At 39.7% G+C, this 16,416-nt stretch overlaps 2 protein-coding genes across 6 annotated transcripts; both read left to right on the top strand.

The window, feature by feature from the left end:
• Nucleotides 1–6,007: 6,007 nt before the first annotated feature.
• On the top strand, nucleotides 6,008–10,751 carry LOC123894012. Of its 3 annotated transcripts, none has more exons than XM_045943870.1 (3): nucleotides 6,008–6,688; nucleotides 7,584–10,163; nucleotides 10,293–10,751. In XM_045943870.1, exons 2-3 carry the CDS (start codon nucleotides 7,701–7,703, stop codon nucleotides 10,548–10,550), a joined length of 2,721 nt encoding a protein of 906 aa, XP_045799826.1. In that variant the 5' UTR covers nucleotides 6,008–6,688; nucleotides 7,584–7,700; the 3' UTR covers nucleotides 10,551–10,751. The 3 variants fall into 3 exon arrangements, with proteins under 3 accessions (XP_045799826.1, XP_045799828.1, XP_045799827.1); XM_045943872.1 differs by lacking the exon at nucleotides 6,008–6,688 and adding an exon at nucleotides 6,695–6,876; XM_045943871.1 differs by lacking the exon at nucleotides 6,008–6,688 and adding an exon at nucleotides 7,181–7,331.
• A 1,263-nt stretch (nucleotides 10,752–12,014) lies between these two features.
• Nucleotides 12,015–16,213, top strand: LOC123894014 (serine/threonine-protein kinase BSK5-like). Of its 3 annotated transcripts, none has more exons than XR_006803609.1 (10): nucleotides 12,015–12,411; nucleotides 12,531–12,754; nucleotides 13,060–13,195; nucleotides 13,537–13,670; nucleotides 13,759–13,864; nucleotides 14,064–14,149; nucleotides 14,496–14,684; nucleotides 15,084–15,248; nucleotides 15,597–15,688; nucleotides 15,840–15,980. XR_006803609.1 is itself a non-coding variant. In XM_045943873.1 (10 exons), exons 1-10 carry the CDS (start codon nucleotides 12,330–12,332, stop codon nucleotides 16,071–16,073), a joined length of 1,470 nt encoding a protein of 489 aa, XP_045799829.1. In that variant the 5' UTR covers nucleotides 12,017–12,329; the 3' UTR covers nucleotides 16,074–16,213. The 3 variants fall into 3 exon arrangements, 2 of the variants coding, with proteins under 2 accessions (XP_045799829.1, XP_045799830.1); XM_045943873.1 differs by having other exon boundaries at nucleotides 12,017–12,411; nucleotides 15,575–15,688; nucleotides 15,840–16,213; XM_045943874.1 differs by lacking the exon at nucleotides 12,015–12,411 and having other exon boundaries at nucleotides 12,617–12,758; nucleotides 15,575–15,688; nucleotides 15,840–16,213.
• The last annotated feature ends 203 nt before the right edge of the window (nucleotides 16,214–16,416 follow it).

Here is a 16,416-nt window from a genome sequence, read left to right on the forward strand (position 1 = left end):
ATGAGAACGGCGCTGATGGCCTCCGATGCTACGGCGAGATAAAGATATAATGTCTCCCCTTCGTTGGGTCGTGTTAGGACTGGAGGTTCGGATAGTGCTCGTTTTAAATGTTGTAGCGCATCCTCGCATTCCTTTGTCCATTCGAATGCGGATTCTTTTCGAAGTAATTTGAATAAAGGTAGCGCGTGTTGAGCGGATTTTGCGACAAAACGAGATAAGGCTGTGAGCATCCCGTTTAATGATTGGATAGATTTCTTTGAGTCCGGCGTAGGGAATTCAAAGAATGCTCTGCATTTATCGGGGTTAGCTTCGATTCCTCTTTCGGTTAAGTAAAACCCGAGGAATTTCCCAGCTTTTACGCCGAACGTGCATTTTTCAGGATTGAATCTCATGTTATACTTTCTCGCCTGGTCGAACACTCTTTTTAGATGGGCTGTATGATCGACTTCCTCTTCGGATTTGACGATCATATCATCCATGTAGACTTCGAGCATGTCACCGATTTCATTATTGAAGACTTTGTTCATCATCCTTTGGTATGTGGCGCCTGCGTTTTTAAGCCCGAAAGGCATTACGTTGTAATAATAATTACCGGATTCGGTCATAAACGCTGTTTTCTTTTTATCGATTTCAGCCATTTTTATTTGATTATAACCCGAGTACGCGTCCATAAACGATAGTAATTTAAATCCTGATGAATTATCTACTAATTTGTCTATGTTAGGTAAAGGGTAAGCGTCTTTAGGGCAAGCCCTATTAAGATCGGTATAGTCAACACACATGCGCCATTTTCCATTCGATTTCTTAACAAGTACAACATTGGATAGCCAGGTGGTATACCTAGCTTCCGAAATGAAATTTGCCTCGAGGAGGTCTTTTACAGCTTTTTCAGCAGCCTCCGCTTTTTCGGGAGACTGCTTCCTACGCCGCTGAACAACGGCACTAGCCCTAGGATCTAAAGTCAGCTGGTGACAAGCGACCTCAGGGTCGATACCAGGCATCTCTGCAGCGCTCCAGGCGAACAGTTCAGCATTGTCCTTAAGGCAGGCGATCAGCTGCTTTTTGACCAAGTCGGGGAGTCCAGTTCCAATCTTGATCCCTTTGAGGGGGTCTTCGCCCAAGGGCACCAGCTCGAAATCTCCGCCCGGGATGGGGCGGTAGATTTTCTTTTCAGCATCGGCGAGGTCCTTCTGATTTTCTTCTTGATGCTCCTTTTTTGTGAGTCGAGCATCGATGTCGACGGAACCTCCAATAGTGTTTACCCCCGGATTTTTCTTTTCAGTTTTCTTGGGGGTTGCCACGGTGCTCAGATTCTTTGCCGCGGCCTCGAAGCATCTCCTCGCAGCAGCTATGTCGCCGTTGATGGTGGCGACCTGGCCGTCCGGTGTGTAGTATTTCAGCTTCAAGTGAACAGTGGACGACACAGCAAATAGCTCCGCTAAAGTAGTTCTGCCGATGATGCAGTTGTACAGCGAGGGACAGTCGACGACCATGAATTGCGTCCTCACGGATTTCATAGCCTTTTCCTCGCCGAAAGTGACGATGAGGTCCACGTATCCCCAAGGTTTGGTAGTCGACCCATTGAACCCCTGAAGGTCGGGTCCTACATATGGGACCAAGTTCTTCTCCGATAGCTGTAGAGTTTTGAATAGCCCCGAGTACATTACGTCGCACGAGCTCCCCTGATCTACGAGGATGCGGTGGACGTCGAAGTTTGCCATGCGAGCCCTCACCAACAGTGGTATCTGATAGTTTGGTGAGCCCCCGGGAACTTCTGATTTGTAGAAGGCCAGCGGGTCGGAGTCTCCCTCAGGTTTGGTGACGGTGATGGGAGTCACCGAGCAAACGTTTTCCAGCTCCTCGAACTTCCTTTTTACCGATCCGAGGGTGATTTTGTTTAGCCCTCCACCTGTTATCACCAGTGCTTTTGGGAAATTTTCCCATGAGCCATTCAGGTGGGCGTTGAAATGCCTTAGGAGCGCTCCCTCGTCTGACCCCGGGGATGGGAGTGGAATTTCAGGTGCTGAGATGGCAAGCGCCTGAGGGACGATGCCTCTGTTTTCCTGCTCGGGAACATCAATGGCCATTGCGACCTCTTGAGGCTCCCGCCTTTGTTGTTGTTGTTGTTGTTGTGCTTGTTCGTCGTTCTGAACATATCTTCGGGCATAACCCTTTTGTATCAGAATCTCGATGGCATCTTTTAAGTGGACACAGTCCTCAGTGACGTGTCCATGGCTTTTATGATAGCGACAAAATTTCGTCCTATCAGTATTTGCCTTCATGGGCTGCTGTCTCGGGAAGTGGATCCCAGCCTTTTTGAAGTCCGCAGCGGAGACTTCGGCGAAAATGCGATCTCTTGACGCATTCAGTGGAGTATATGTTGTGAATTTTCCTCGAGGAGGTTTGGAATCTTTTATCCTTTCCTCCCTTTGCTTTTCGTTACCTCTTCGCGAGGTCCCAGCTTCGTCCTTTTCATGGTTCCTGGTTTTTTCTTGACTTTTCGGCCTTCTTATATCTTTGGCCCTTTGTTTCTCCTCGTAGGTAATGTACTTCTTCGCTTTTTCGAAGAATGCATCCAGCGTTTTCGGCTCTTCGATACCGACGGCTTTAGCAAAGTCGCTGTCTGGATGTAATCCCCTGTCGAGGAGATACAGCTTCATGCTTTCATCGACCTTCACTTCAACGGCTGCCTTGTTGAACCGTTCGAGGTAGGCCCTTAGAGGCTCGTTCTCGCCTTGGATGATGGCCTCGAGGGTTGCTTCAGTTTTTGGGTGACGCCTCGAGGAAGTGAAGTGAGCCCGGAAGCGGGCGCACAGGTCCGACCAAGAATCTACGGATCCTGGCGCCAAGCTCTTGTACCAAGCCATAGCGCCTTTCCTCAGAGTTGTGGGAAAGAGCTTACACTTGATAGAGCCTCGTACATTTCTGTACTCGAGGAGAGCTTCAAGATTTTCGATGTGCTCGTCCGGGTCTGTCGAGCCATCGTAGGTATCCATTGCCGGTGGTTTTTCGAGTCCGACCGGTAGGGGGAGTTCTCGGATCCTTCGGGAGAGGGGGCCTTGGTGATTGTCTCTCTCTTCCGGGGATCGGTTCCTCTGGCGACGAGGAGGATTGTCCCTTCTAGGGGAGTGTCTCCTCGGCGGGGTGGAGTTTCGAGATATAGCCTCGTTTCTCCTTTCGCTTCTGTGGCGAGGTGGTGAGCGAGACCTGGAGTAGGTTCTGCTCCTCACTGGTGTGGGTGAACGGCGAGCTGGGCGAGCTTGCGCCGTGATCCTCGACTCGGCAATTGCGTCGATGCGACGGCTTTGTTGCTCGAGCCTTTGATTCTGCTGCTCGAATCGCTGGTTCTGTTGCAGCAGTAAGTCCGACTGGCGGTTGATTGCATTGACCAGCGCAGCCATCATTTCTTGCATGGGAACGCCCGGAGGGATAGCCGCTGCCGGAGTCGCCTGTGGCGGGGTAGCCACAGGGATCTGCGGTTCTTCTGGGTTGTAGGGCTCGTAATGCGCGTTTTGCTCTCCCTGGCCATCTTCCGTTACGGAGGCGAATTGGCCGTCCCCTGGGTGGTACGCTGCGTAGTCCATTGGTGATCCATGGTTCTCCGCCACTTGCTCCGGGATTTGATGGTTGTTAACGCCAGCCATTGGTCGTGAAAGGGTGTTTTGAGGAAGTTTTTAGTTTTTGGTTTGAATAAACAGGGAAACTATGGTCCCCACAGACGGCGCCACTGATCGTGTTGACCAGAATGATGCGACTTCGCCGGCGTTTGCGGTGGTTGAGAGCGTTTGAGACCCCTGTTGGAGCGGAGGGGGGTTGTGTACCTGCAGGCACTCCGACGCTCAAGTCAGTATGTGTGTAAGGTTTTCTTAGCTATAAAAATGCGTACCTTGCAAATGAAGTGGAGATGCATATATATAGCCCCCAGCGCTGGGCTAAGGCCCTTGATGGCATTAATGGCCATCAAGTGACTGCCGGAAAACGGCTAAGGAGCCATGATGCGCAGTTAATGCTCATCATTCCGGTGTCTTAGACGTTACAGAAGCCATAGAGAAGTAGCCGTTGGTATCCCGAGCATTTATGGTGTGGCCGGTGGGTAAGGGTCAACTCGACTACACAAGCTCGTTAGAATCTGTACCGAGCTTCTAGGCTCGGCCCAGAACAATGTTACTTCCATTTTTGTTGTTATTTTTTTTTTTCTGTAGCTTGGTGCAGATTTCAGTTGAGCTTCAATCCTCTCATTAATGAGGGAAAACCCTAGTCTAGTCTATACATGATGACTTTCATACATGAGGCTAACCATTTGATATCGTCTTATTTCTTTGTGAGCATCCTCTCCACGACATGTATCCATCAGACCTTGCAAAAAATATCTTTAGGACGGACAAAGTATGTCACTCAACCATTCCATAGCAAGGGGATATTTCAAGTCCTGCATGGTAGTGGCTCTGTCAAGAAGAGGCTCCGAGGTCTTCATTTTTGGCGGTGATCATATGGCCAACGGCCCCATGTGAACATATGCACCTTTTTTTTTTAATGAAATTACTAGTCAGCTATATGACAAAAGTGTAGTTAAATTTGGGTGATTCAGTTTTTTTTTTTACCTGCACGTGGATCAATCAATATTTTTTTTAAGAACACAAATAAGAAATTAAGAATTTCACATACTTTGGTGAAATTGTCACGGAATACAATCCTTTCTCCCAATTTTAGTTGTATTATTAACTCAATCATGTCATATATGTAAACATAAAAACTGAAATAAAGAATGGTTATAGTGTTAGAAAAGCTAATTGAATCATGACCCAAAAAAAAAGAGAGAAAAGCTACTTGAATAATTCAACAAAAACAAAAATGATCTTTACAACCTTGTTTTTCATTATAGTTACTTAGATAATCACTTAATTGCAATCTAATCGATTTCATTAGTGAATAATACAATTTGGGTACATAAAAAATATGTGTATAAATTAGTATATAATGTAATAGCAGGCCCCCTTTTTTTCTTTTTTTTTTTTAATTAAAAAGGTGACATTGAAATATCAGTATTTTGTACACGTATACCAGTATGCTTTATTTCAAAAACAAAGATGAATGAAGGAACCTTTTTGTTGATAAAAAATGTTGAAGACAACCATGACAAAGTAGAAAGCTCAATATGAGATATCATAATAGTGAGATGATGACAAAGAAAGAGATAAGACTGAACAACCATATACTAGTTGTTTGTGTCTCGTTTCATAGCACAATAGACAACTAGTAAAAAGAAGGCACAAAACGACAACACCAATTTCAATTTATTAACCTCCTTATTAGGCCTAATAATGGCCCAAGATTCTATAGAATCACTTAATGGGGCCATGTTAAGCCCATCTACCCACCATCTTTCAGCAAATCATAAAAAACAAACTATTTTTGTTCCTAAACGTGTGTGAGACGTTAAGCCACTATGTTTGGTCTAGTGGTGAGTGATTTGAGTAGTATGTTATAGGTCCTGGTTCGATCCTCAGCTCATTGTAAACAAACAAAAAAAAAACGCGTGCGAGACGTTGATACTAATCATTAAATATATTGGATCGTAAATATAATTTTAGCGTCTTTATAATAATCAATTTAAAGATTGAAATGACAAATAGAGGAGACATTTACATTTTAGCGTCGCACATTTAATTGAGTTGTAGTTAGCGGTGAAATGCTCCTCAAACACATTGTTAGTTGGTTCTCCCCAAAATGCATTGAGGCGTAATAGTTGGTTGGACATCTGAGAGTAAAACCCATGTTTTCGGCGCAAATCCCTGGAAAATAAATATGACCCCAAAAGGGTTAGGGTCGGCTAGTGAGACGACATGGGATAAACTTCATTGTCGAGAGGAAACAACCTATATCACAAACTAAAGTCCCTAAATGATCGTCTAGTGATAAAGGAAGTAAGAATGCATAGACAACCATGAAATTTGTATAGAAACAGCCACCCTTAAAAGAGTACATAATGTAGTTCATTGATTGAATTGAACGCTCTTGCACGAAGATTACTACTTTTGTTTATAAAAAATCGGTATCCAACCAAACACCTAACTAATTTGCCACACCAATTCTATCGTCCGAACCCATTATAGAACAAAGCTCTACATAAATTTTTCTAATACACAAGTTAACACCATATCATTTAAACTTAGAGATTTTCCTCTCACACCCCTTGAGTCTCGCACGCGCCTCCTGACCTTCTAATCTTACTCCATTACAACATTACATAAGGCACCTAGTCGGCTAGTCATAAAGCCAAACCAAACCTCACGATGAGGCATAAACAATGATATACAAACATCCTATAACACGATGTGCATCTACTTTAAGCACTCATCATCACCATAGATCACAAACCTCACATCTCAACCGTTGGATGAAAACAACCGGCCCCCACCAAAGAAATCTTCATTGACTAATCATAACATCACTCTTCACACTTCATAGCAGCCACAGTGACGTTAATCACACTGCACACAAATCAAACAAAAACCAGAAAAACAAACTCTCACGCATTTGATTCAAGTTAAGTTAGTTAGTGGAATAACACTCCGCGACGTCGTTTTGTTGTTGCTCTACTTCCACTTCAATCTCTCTGTTACGACGTCGTTTTCCTACCTAACTCCGACGCCACCGACACTCTTTCCTTCCATTTCTCGCTTCTCCGGTAATCATTCTTCGCATTTTCAATTTTCAATTTTACATTAATAAATCAGAATCAGCAAAAAATTTAATAGAAAGTGATTATTTTTTTTACCAAACTAGTCCCTATTTTTCCGTTATTTGAGATTAAAGTGCAAATGCGGTTGAATAGCTACCAAAATTAGAATATATTGAACCGTTCCGTTATTTTTGGTAATTTTTTTCGTTGTTGTTGCAATTGCATGATGAATGATGATGCATCTTATCGTTGTTAATTGATTTTTTTGAAAAATGTGCTTGCGTGGACCACTACCGTTTGTTTTTTAAGCGCTTCCGCAATTTTAGCTTATGTGATTTTCGTTTTTTTCATTTTTAATTTCAATTTTTATGTTTTTTTTGTGAATCATTAATTCATAAACCAACGTACACTTTTTTAATTTGTGCTAATCCTTGTTATTATTATTATTAGGTCAATAGGTTAATTAATTAGGAAAAGCTCCATATAGTGAAGTGAGATACAACTTTTACCCTAAAGGCTAATCATTATGCTTTCTTTACAGAAAGATTTTCCACTATACTAATACTATTATACTAACTAGTTTGAGTGAGATTAACCTGTTTGATTTTCTCATTTGTTGCTGTCGCCGATCAAATTAAAGTGGTAGCAGGTTTATTTTCTCTTTAATATGGTTTTGTAGTTGGTACCATAATTCTAACTGCTTGCTATTATGATATTGTTGATGGTTAGTTAGTTGGTATTAGTTTTTCTTTTGCATTTGTTTCATGTGGTTATTAAAACCGGGGTGCAAAAATAATATGTGAGTAGTTATAGCAGATACCCCACGATGTCGATATATTTGTTAGGTTACAAGATCTTTGTTTTTGGAAGTTTGATTTGTAATTGTAATTCGGTTTTGCAGGTGGAAAATACACAGTGACATTAACCCGGCGGAAATTTTTTGGAAGATAAAAAGGCATTTTCAAAGCTGGTGCTTGGAATGTTTTAGAAGTGAAGCCTGAAAGCTATCCATATCAGAATGAGTAGAAAAGTTGTTGATGGGATCAAACCAGAGAAGCCTCCTCTGTCTTATGCCAATCTTCATAACGAGATTACAAAAAATGAGGCGGATAAATCTTTAAAAGGTTTTTCGAATCAACAAAAGCAAGCAAATTGTAGAAGGGAAAATGAGGAAGATGAGCTTGTTATGCACATGTCAAGTTTACCAGGTTATTTGGAGAAGGGAGAAAAAATCCCTGAGAAGGCTTTGAATGTTGGGGTTCTTGATTGGACCAGTCTAGAACGTTGGCAGTACAGCAATAAACTTGCACCACACAGAAGTAGCCAGAGCTCGACATCTTGTAGTAATACTTCGTCTTCTATTGGTACTGACGAGTTATCTGGTAATTCTAGAAGGAGTCTAAATTGGTCTCCTTTGCGTCAAAGGAAAATCCCTCCATCAGTGCAATCTCACTCTATGGCCTCTACAAAGCAAGACCATTCTATAGCAGTCAAATCCTCGGGAGAAAATGTTGGAAATCGTTTGAATCTTGGAGGTAGCAACAGTCATATTGACTTACAAAGAAAATATGTTCGGACTGTTGATCATCTTTCCCGAAACCATCCTACTAGTATACTGAAAGGATGTGACAGGAAATATCTACGTCCACATATTATTAAGGAAAGTGGCATCTTGCCAAATGACCGAATTTGCGAGGCAACCTCATCTGCCAAGTTGGAAATGGGCACTCAAGATGATCAAATGGGAAAAAAAGTGGAGAATTTAAGAGAACAAAATATTGATGCGCATGATATGCTTGGAAAAAGCAAACCAATTGTTCTTATTTTACCTAGAGACGTCCCTCATAAAAACAATCATTGTGGAGCTCCTGATATGCGAACAACCTTGGATCAGAAGTTAGGAAGCCATAGTCAAACAAGAATTTCAGTAAATCCCAAGGAACCTTCCTGCACATATCTGAATTGCAATATTGCACACTCCCATTCTCTGCCAGATGAACATAGAGAAAACCATTCCCAACCTAAAGAGTCACGTTCCAGTTCCATAGATTCAGATAGTTTCAAAATTCCTGTTTCTACTTCAGAATCTGTACCGATCCGAATGAGAATGAGTCCATGCAGATCTAGAAAGGCCGAGGAAAGGAAACACAGCATTGCTGTATCTTCATCTGCAAATGGGCCTCCCACGGAAGTAGACCAGAAAATAACTACTGAGAAACCAAGAAGCTCTTCACCTTTCCGTCGATTTAGCTTCAGCATGGGATTCACAAATAAAGTTTCTGGTTGTAAAGAGGTTGCACATGTGCCACACCAGAGCTCCATGGCTACACTTAAACCTAGTTCAGAAAATGAGAGAGGTTATTCTAGCTCAAACATTCCTGGCAGTGATAAACCTGGAAATGATGACAAACGTAGGTCTAGTCCTTTGAGGAGATTCCTTGTTCCACTGGTGAAACCAAAGGCTGCAAACTGCCATCACTCTGCGGAGTTATCTCAAAAAGATTCAGAAAATGTGAGAGGTTATGTTGGCTCGAACATTCCAGGCAACAAATCCGGTGTTGCTGGGAAAAGCAGGTCCAGCCCTTTAAGGAGATTACTTGATCCACTGCTGAAACCAAAGGCAGCAAACTGCCATCACTCCATAAATTTATTTCAAAAAGAGTCAGTGTCAACAAATAAGAATTGTAGGTCAGGTAATGGGAAATGTTCCACTATACCGCCAGAGAAAGAATTGGAGAAGGACCAGAGATTTGGTTGCTCCACAGTTAACACTGCAGAATCTTCAAGTGAAGAGAAGAATATGCCATCAACGTCTCAAGCTCTACTGAGGATTTCCATGAAGAATGGTCAGCCCCTTTTTACTTTTGCTGTTGGCAACAATAGCAACATTCTTGCTGCCACGGTGAAGAACTTAACTGTCTCAAGACAAGAGGAATGCAAATGTATCTATACTTTTTTCACCTTTAAAGAGGTTAAAAAGAAGAATGGAAGTCGGACGAATCACTCAAGCAAAAGCAAAGGTCCTGATTACGTTCACCACGTCATTGCCCAACTGAAGCTTTCTGATTTGCACTATGATTATTCAAATGGTCAGAACCGTGTGGATTCTATCACAAAAGAGTTTGTTTTGTTTTCTGTAAAGCTCAAGCAAGGAGATGCTCAGGTGACTGACTATCAGCCAAATGACGAGCTTGCTGCTATAGTTGTCAAATCACCTAAAGCCGTCAATTATGAGCATCAGAGCAGTTGGCAGAATGAACATCAAGAGGTAACAGCGGTGCTTCCAAGTGGGGTTCATAGTCTTCCAAGTGATGGTGGACCTTCGTCGTTGATTGAGCGCTGGAAAACTGGCGGATCCTGTGATTGTGGAGGTTGGGATTTGGCTTGTAAACTAAAAATTCTTGCAAACAAGAATCAAACGTGCAGAACATCAAGAACATCAGAAGCTTATTTTGCAGATCAACATGAGCTTTTCTTCCAGGTATTTTCTCATTGATTAATTTAAGTTGGGTATCCTTCTATGCATATTCCACGTGAACCTTAGTTGGTTGGTTAGCTTGTAGATAATTGATTACTAAAGTTTCTTTTTTACCTTAAATGCTTAATACAGGGGAATGACCAATGTCAAGATAACCGTCCTGTTTTAAATTTTTCCCATTTTGAACCTGGAGTATATTCAGTAGCTTTTGGTTCATCGCTTTCACCCTTGCAAGCGTTCTCCATCTGCATAGCAATGGTGGATGGTAAGCTCCCTCATGAACTTTCTGGATCAAGAAACTTCATTGAGGGAAAAGATCGGAGAGAATCGGCGGACATTCCTGCAAGTTACGTTGCTTATCCTCCAGTCTCTCCAGTTGGAAGGGCCTAAAATTTATGGAGTAAAGCCATTTCTTATGCCTCCTTGCCATTAAGTGCAGAACATGGGTAACCAGCAAATAAACGTTTTTTTACTAGAGTAGTATGTTATTGATAACTGATGCATAGGTGAGAAAGCCTTGCAAGTTCGTAACTCCATTGTTAGCTAACAACCAGTTAAAGTGTGAATATCATGAATAAATTGTATTTTTTTATCTTCTAGTATTTCATATTTGTCTCATTCACCTTGACCTGGTTGACCAAAACAATAAATCTTGTATTTAGAGTCGTATCATCGAATGGGTAAGTGACCACTTTCAATATGCCTTCTTGAGGTAATGTGATGTACAAGTGTACTACTACTAAAACTTGATTTTTAAAAGGTAGTTGAGTCCATATGTAAATTTCTGTAATCTCTAGAGTTGAGTCCCATTTGTACCTGTTGTATATGATTAGTCAATGAACTCTAGAGATTCAGATACCAATGGCAGTGATATTGAAAGTGCATATGGAACATATAAACAGCAGAGATTGAAAAAGCAAAAACCATATATGCTACTAGTCCTCAACGTATGAAATGCCTCTGTTGTTAAATATTACTATTACTGTTACTATTACATTATCTACACAGACAATAGATTAGAATTATTAGAAAAGTAGAAGGGGTGAGTAAAACTCGGAAAAGGTTGTACACTTATTTGAATAATAACTTCTGCCCTGAGCTCTGATTTGGTGGATTTTATCATTGGAGAAGGACAGCATCTGCAAATATGCGAGATTTCTGTCTAACTTCTCTTGATTTTATGTAAACGTCGGTTATAAAGTTGACTTGGTGGTTAAACGGAGAAGTTAAAGAGTTGAGTGATACAAAACTTGTGGCTCATATCCACTTAACAATCCTAATGGTGTAAAGTCACTGCGACCCACATTTTCACGACTTTGAGCCAACAACTCTACTAGATCTCTGGTGCCAATTCCACCATTTGGAAAGCATGCATGTAGTTGACCAGAAGGGAAGCATGCATGTAACTACGAAGTAACAATTGATACTAGAATTATTTTGGGAAATCGTTATGTTTTGCATATATAATATCAAATAATAAATAGTTAAATATTTCTAGTTCTTAATTTTAAATTTTGGTTTATGACAGTCTTTATAAAATATTTCTTCGCGGTTTAGTCCTTATATTATTTTCCATCAATAATTCTAGTATCAATTGTTAAGTTAACTCATGCCTCTGCTCTGCTGTTATTTAATATTTTTATTAATTTAAACGTCAAAAGAGACAGAAATAAAAATAATATCACTGGGTGATTAAACTTTTGAAACGTCAAAAGTTAACTCTTGAACCGTGATTAAACTTTTAAACGTCAAAAGAGACAGAAATAAAAATAATAAAAATGTGGAATCAAACCTAATGCAAGAGTGTCTTTTTGTGTGGATCTTTGGATCACACCAAAATCCTCAGTCCCACCACATGTTGTTTTTATTGAAAAGTGAACCGCAGCCATATTAGGTGACCAAACCTCTTTTAATAATGGATAAAATACAATAGTTTAAAAGAGACCATAATAATAGATAGTGACAAAGCAGAGACATAGCTAATAATGCATTGCAGAGAGCAAATGATGCAGAAAGGTGGTGATTGACTGATACTACCAAACACATTTCCTTTGAACTTTCTCTCTTCTCTTCATTCTCTGTCCCCTTATCTTTTTCATCCATGAATGGATAGTGGAACAAAATAAGAACATAATAAAAGTGTTGCAGTATTCTGCTGCATTTTCAGCAATGGGTGCTAGTTGCTCAAGATTCTGCTTATGCTGCTTGCCCTCCAATACAAAATCCAATCTTCATCAATTGCCTGATCATGGTAAACTGTTCTTGCTATCCACACTACCTTGGCCAATGAAAAAAAAAGAATATTTTTTATCATTGTCTTTTTCAAATTCAAGTTTTGATTTTTTAAAGCTGATTCATTTGAGGTTATAGATGATGGGAACAAGGGTGATGAGAAGGATTCTTGGGGTGGTTTAACTAATTTCAGCTTGGACCAACTAAGTATTGCCACGTCAGGATTTTCACCAGACAACATTGTATCAGAACATGGTGAGAAAGCTCCTAATATTGTCTACAAAGGAACAATTGGAGATCACATGTTGGTTGCTGTGAAACGTTTCAACAAGTCTGCCTGGCCTGATTCACACCAATTCCTAGTTCGTTCGTACTTCTCTATCAATTTCAATTTTGCATTTTGCATGCGTGCGAGTACATGGAAGCTATGAAGCACAGTCACGGACACACAAATACTAACTCCGGTCCTTAATAGATTAGTAAATTTTCTCTTATATTAAGGACCGGAGGGAGTAATAATTTGAGATGATAAAAGTAATTGTGTATAATCACAAGTGTGAGTGTCATGTCAGTGTCGGACACTCAGACACGCATACAATTTGAAATGTCGGTGGTGCATATGATGGAAGTTGATGTTTGATGTGTTTTATTTGGTTGGATATTTTAGGAGGAAGCACGAGAAGTGGGGAATCTAAGAAATGAAAGGTTAGCTAACTTGGTTGGTTATTGTTGTGAAGGAGAAGAGAGATTGCTAGTTGCTGAGTTTATGCCTAATGAAACTCTCTCTAAACATCTATTTCACTGTGAGTTTTCATTTCATTTCATTTTTTTCCCGTTTCTTCCATGCATTCTTCAGCAATCAACAACAGAAAAATAACTAATCAAGTATTACTAGTCATTGATTAAGAAAAATAAAGGAACCAATAACAATTGGTACTTGGTCTCACACAACATGGCGAATCAGAACCACGATTCTAATTGCGTCTCATAAGAGGAGAGTAACAGAAGTAAGAGAGGTTCTTTGAGATAGGCCTTAATTATATGCTGATCATGATACACAAATATTTGATATTTTGCTTAAGAAGCTAAATAAAGGGCTCAATTTAAGAATATGCTGACCATGATGTAAACTATATGCTGCTAGCGGAGACTCAGCCTATGAAATGGGCAATGAGGTTGAGAGTGGCCTTGTATTTAGCACAAGCTTTGGAATACTGCAGCAATAGAGGAAAGGCATTGTACCACGATCTTAATGCTTACAGAATTTTGTTTGATCAAGTAAGCTTTTTTTTTTGGACAAAGAACAAGTAAGCTTTTATGATTAGGTTTTTGCCTCTTTTTAATCATCATGTTTTATGGTGGATAGGATGGCAACCCTAGACTGTCTTGTTTTGGACTAATGAAAAACAGCAGAGATGGTAGAAGTTACGGTACAAATATAGCTTTTGCCCCTCCAGAATATTCGAGGACAGGTAAAAATTGAAGGCGATAATAGTGCTTTTGGTCCAAATAATATAGTTTCAATTTGGTTTTAGTCTATGATTTTGTTTTTTAAGATTATGTCCTGCAATTTTAGATTCATTTATCTTAGCCTTTGATCGCCAACATTTTTCATGCATTCTCACTATTCAATTTCTTTACTAAGCCAGCACTGTTAATTGAAATTTGCAGGAAAAGTTACTCCTGAAAGTGTAATTTACAGTTTTGGAACACTTTTGCTTGATCTTCTGAGTGGAAAGCATATCCTACCCAGCCATGTATACTCCCTCATTCCCTGCTTCACACTTTCTTCTCTTTATTTTATTGCACTGAGTGTTTTGTTTAGTGATCAATCTTTGATTCATAGAAATTTTGACAACTTGTGCTTGAAATTTATTGGACTAATGGATACCAAATCTATGTAGCACTTCAAGTTGAAAATGTGTCTGACACGTGTTGCTATTCAACACTAATATGATATTGACATATGTTACGTTCAAATTTCAACCACTTTCATTTTCTCAAATTATTACTGATACTTATGTGTATGTGTATGTGTATGTGTTGTGTTTGTTGTTTGTGTCAACGTCAATATTTCACACGCTATAATCCTTTTACATGTAGGCACTTGACCTTATTCGTGCCAAAAAAATTCAGCTGTTAACGGACTCGTGTTTGGAAGGTCATTTTTCAAATGATGATGGAACTGAGTTATTGAGATTAGCATCACGTTGTTTGCAGTACGAACCTTGCGAGAGACCAAATGCCAAGTCACTTGTGAATGCTCTAACTCCTCTTGAGAAAGAAACTTCAGTATGAACTTCTTTTTCCCTTGCTGCTTTTTGTTTCTATTTTTCTCTATAATAACAAGTCAACCAAGTATCTTATGGAACTTGCTTGAGGTTTATCCCATCAGGATCCACTGCAGTAGTAGAGCATGCAGTTACACGCATTAGTCTATCTCAACCATTGATTTGAAATCACACGACTAAAACCAGTGACTGCGTGCGCAATTACTAGTCCAACCCAAATCCACTTGTATTCTGCCACATTATTGAAGTCCAATAGAGAACAGAAATTTAATTGGTTTACATCTAGTGTTCGACGTGTCGAGTCGAGATCGGCTAATGCATGTAACTGCATGCTTTTCTACTGCAGTAGATTCGGATAGCATATAAATTTATTTGGTTTATAACTAGTTTTTATTGGCAGGTTTCATCACTTGTTTTATTGGGCATACTTGATGAGAGTGAACCACCAAAGGAAATAGTTCCATTGACACCATTTGGTGAAGCTTGCTCCAGAAAAGATCTCATTACAATACACAAAATTTTGGAGAGAGTGGGGTACAAGGATGATGAAGATGTTGCAAATGAGGTACTTCAAAGTTTCCTCACATTTGTTTCTCATTTGATGATTTTATTAAGAGAATATACAAATTTTTCAAAAGCTTTTTGATGACAAATGTACTAGCAGTATATTTTTAGAAAAAAATATCACATTTCTCTTAAGCTTTCTTTCGAAAAATTCATATTATCCTCGAGTTTGATTGCTAAAAATATCACATTTCTTTAGAAAAAAATTTAATTCATTAATTCAACGATTTGCAAAGAATTTGTATACTACCGTTCGTTCTTGTCAAGCTTGTACTTCATTAACCTTGTTCCATATTTTTGGCCTTGTGATCTTTCTTTGCAACACAGCTTTCTTTCCAAATGTGGACAGATCAATTACAAGGAACACTGAATTCGAAGAAACATGGAGATTCTGCTTTTCATGCTGGAGAATTCTCTAAGGCCATCGACTTTTATACACAAGTAAGCCAGCTAGAAATGCTCAAAATAATTTTCCATTTTCTATTCAAGTAAAACATTTGTGTATATTTTTTAACTTAACACATTGATAGGAGTAAAATCAATTCTATAACTTGATGATTTCTATTACTTTTTCTGTTGCATGTCTGTGCAGTTCATCAATGGTGGGACTATGGTATCACCAACTGTGTATGCAAGGAGGTGCTTGTGTTACTTGATGAACAACATGGCACAAGAAGCACTAGGAGACGCCATGCAAGCTCAATTAATATCACCCACGTGGCCGACCGCATTCTATCTTCAAGCAGTTGCCTACTTCACCATTGGGATGGACATTGATGCACTTGAAAGCCTTAAAGAAGCTACAACATTGGAAACCATAGCATAGGAATTGAATTGAAATGTATATACAAAATTACAGCGAGTCACTGTAATTTTGACAAATCCTTCGCAATTCCAAACATGCTCAAACTAATAATTGTAATTGTCTTATTTATTTATGTTTATTAGTTGTGAATCTCAAATTGCTCTTACCTAGTATACCCTCATTATTAATAGTTGATAGTTGATTTATTTAGCTTCCAACAAAACTCCAAATTACCTGAAGTTACTCTACCGTGCATAACAAATATCATCGCATGGAGAGAAAGTGCAATTAGGTAGCAAGATAATATAGTCCAATTTTTTTAACAGAGTAACAAAATAAACAGAGCATAAAAATCAAGAGTGGT

The sequence above is a fragment of the Trifolium pratense genome, linkage group LG7 (genome assembly GCF_020283565.1).
Source record: "Trifolium pratense cultivar HEN17-A07 linkage group LG7, ARS_RC_1.1, whole genome shotgun sequence".
In the NCBI taxonomy this organism is placed as follows: Eukaryota; Viridiplantae; Streptophyta; class Magnoliopsida; order Fabales; family Fabaceae; genus Trifolium; species Trifolium pratense.

Bases quoted from the DNA above. Each gene is read 5' to 3' on its own strand.
- LOC123894014 (XM_045943873.1), top strand. From the start codon at position 12,330: ATGGGTGCTAGTTGCTCAAGATTCTGCTTATGCTGCTTGCCCTCCAAT. The intron at 12,755-13,059 runs GTTCGTTCGTAC...TGGATATTTTAG, and splicing joins CTGATTCACACCAATTCCTA to GAGGAAGCACGAGAAGTGGG. The intron at 14,685-15,083 runs GTATGAACTTCT...TTTTATTGGCAG, and splicing joins CTCTTGAGAAAGAAACTTCA to GTTTCATCACTTGTTTTATT.
- LOC123894012 (XM_045943870.1), top strand. From the start codon at position 7,701: ATGAGTAGAAAAGTTGTTGATGGGATCAAACCAGAGAAGCCTCCTCTG. The intron at 10,164-10,292 runs GTATTTTCTCAT...TGCTTAATACAG, and splicing joins AACATGAGCTTTTCTTCCAG to GGGAATGACCAATGTCAAGA.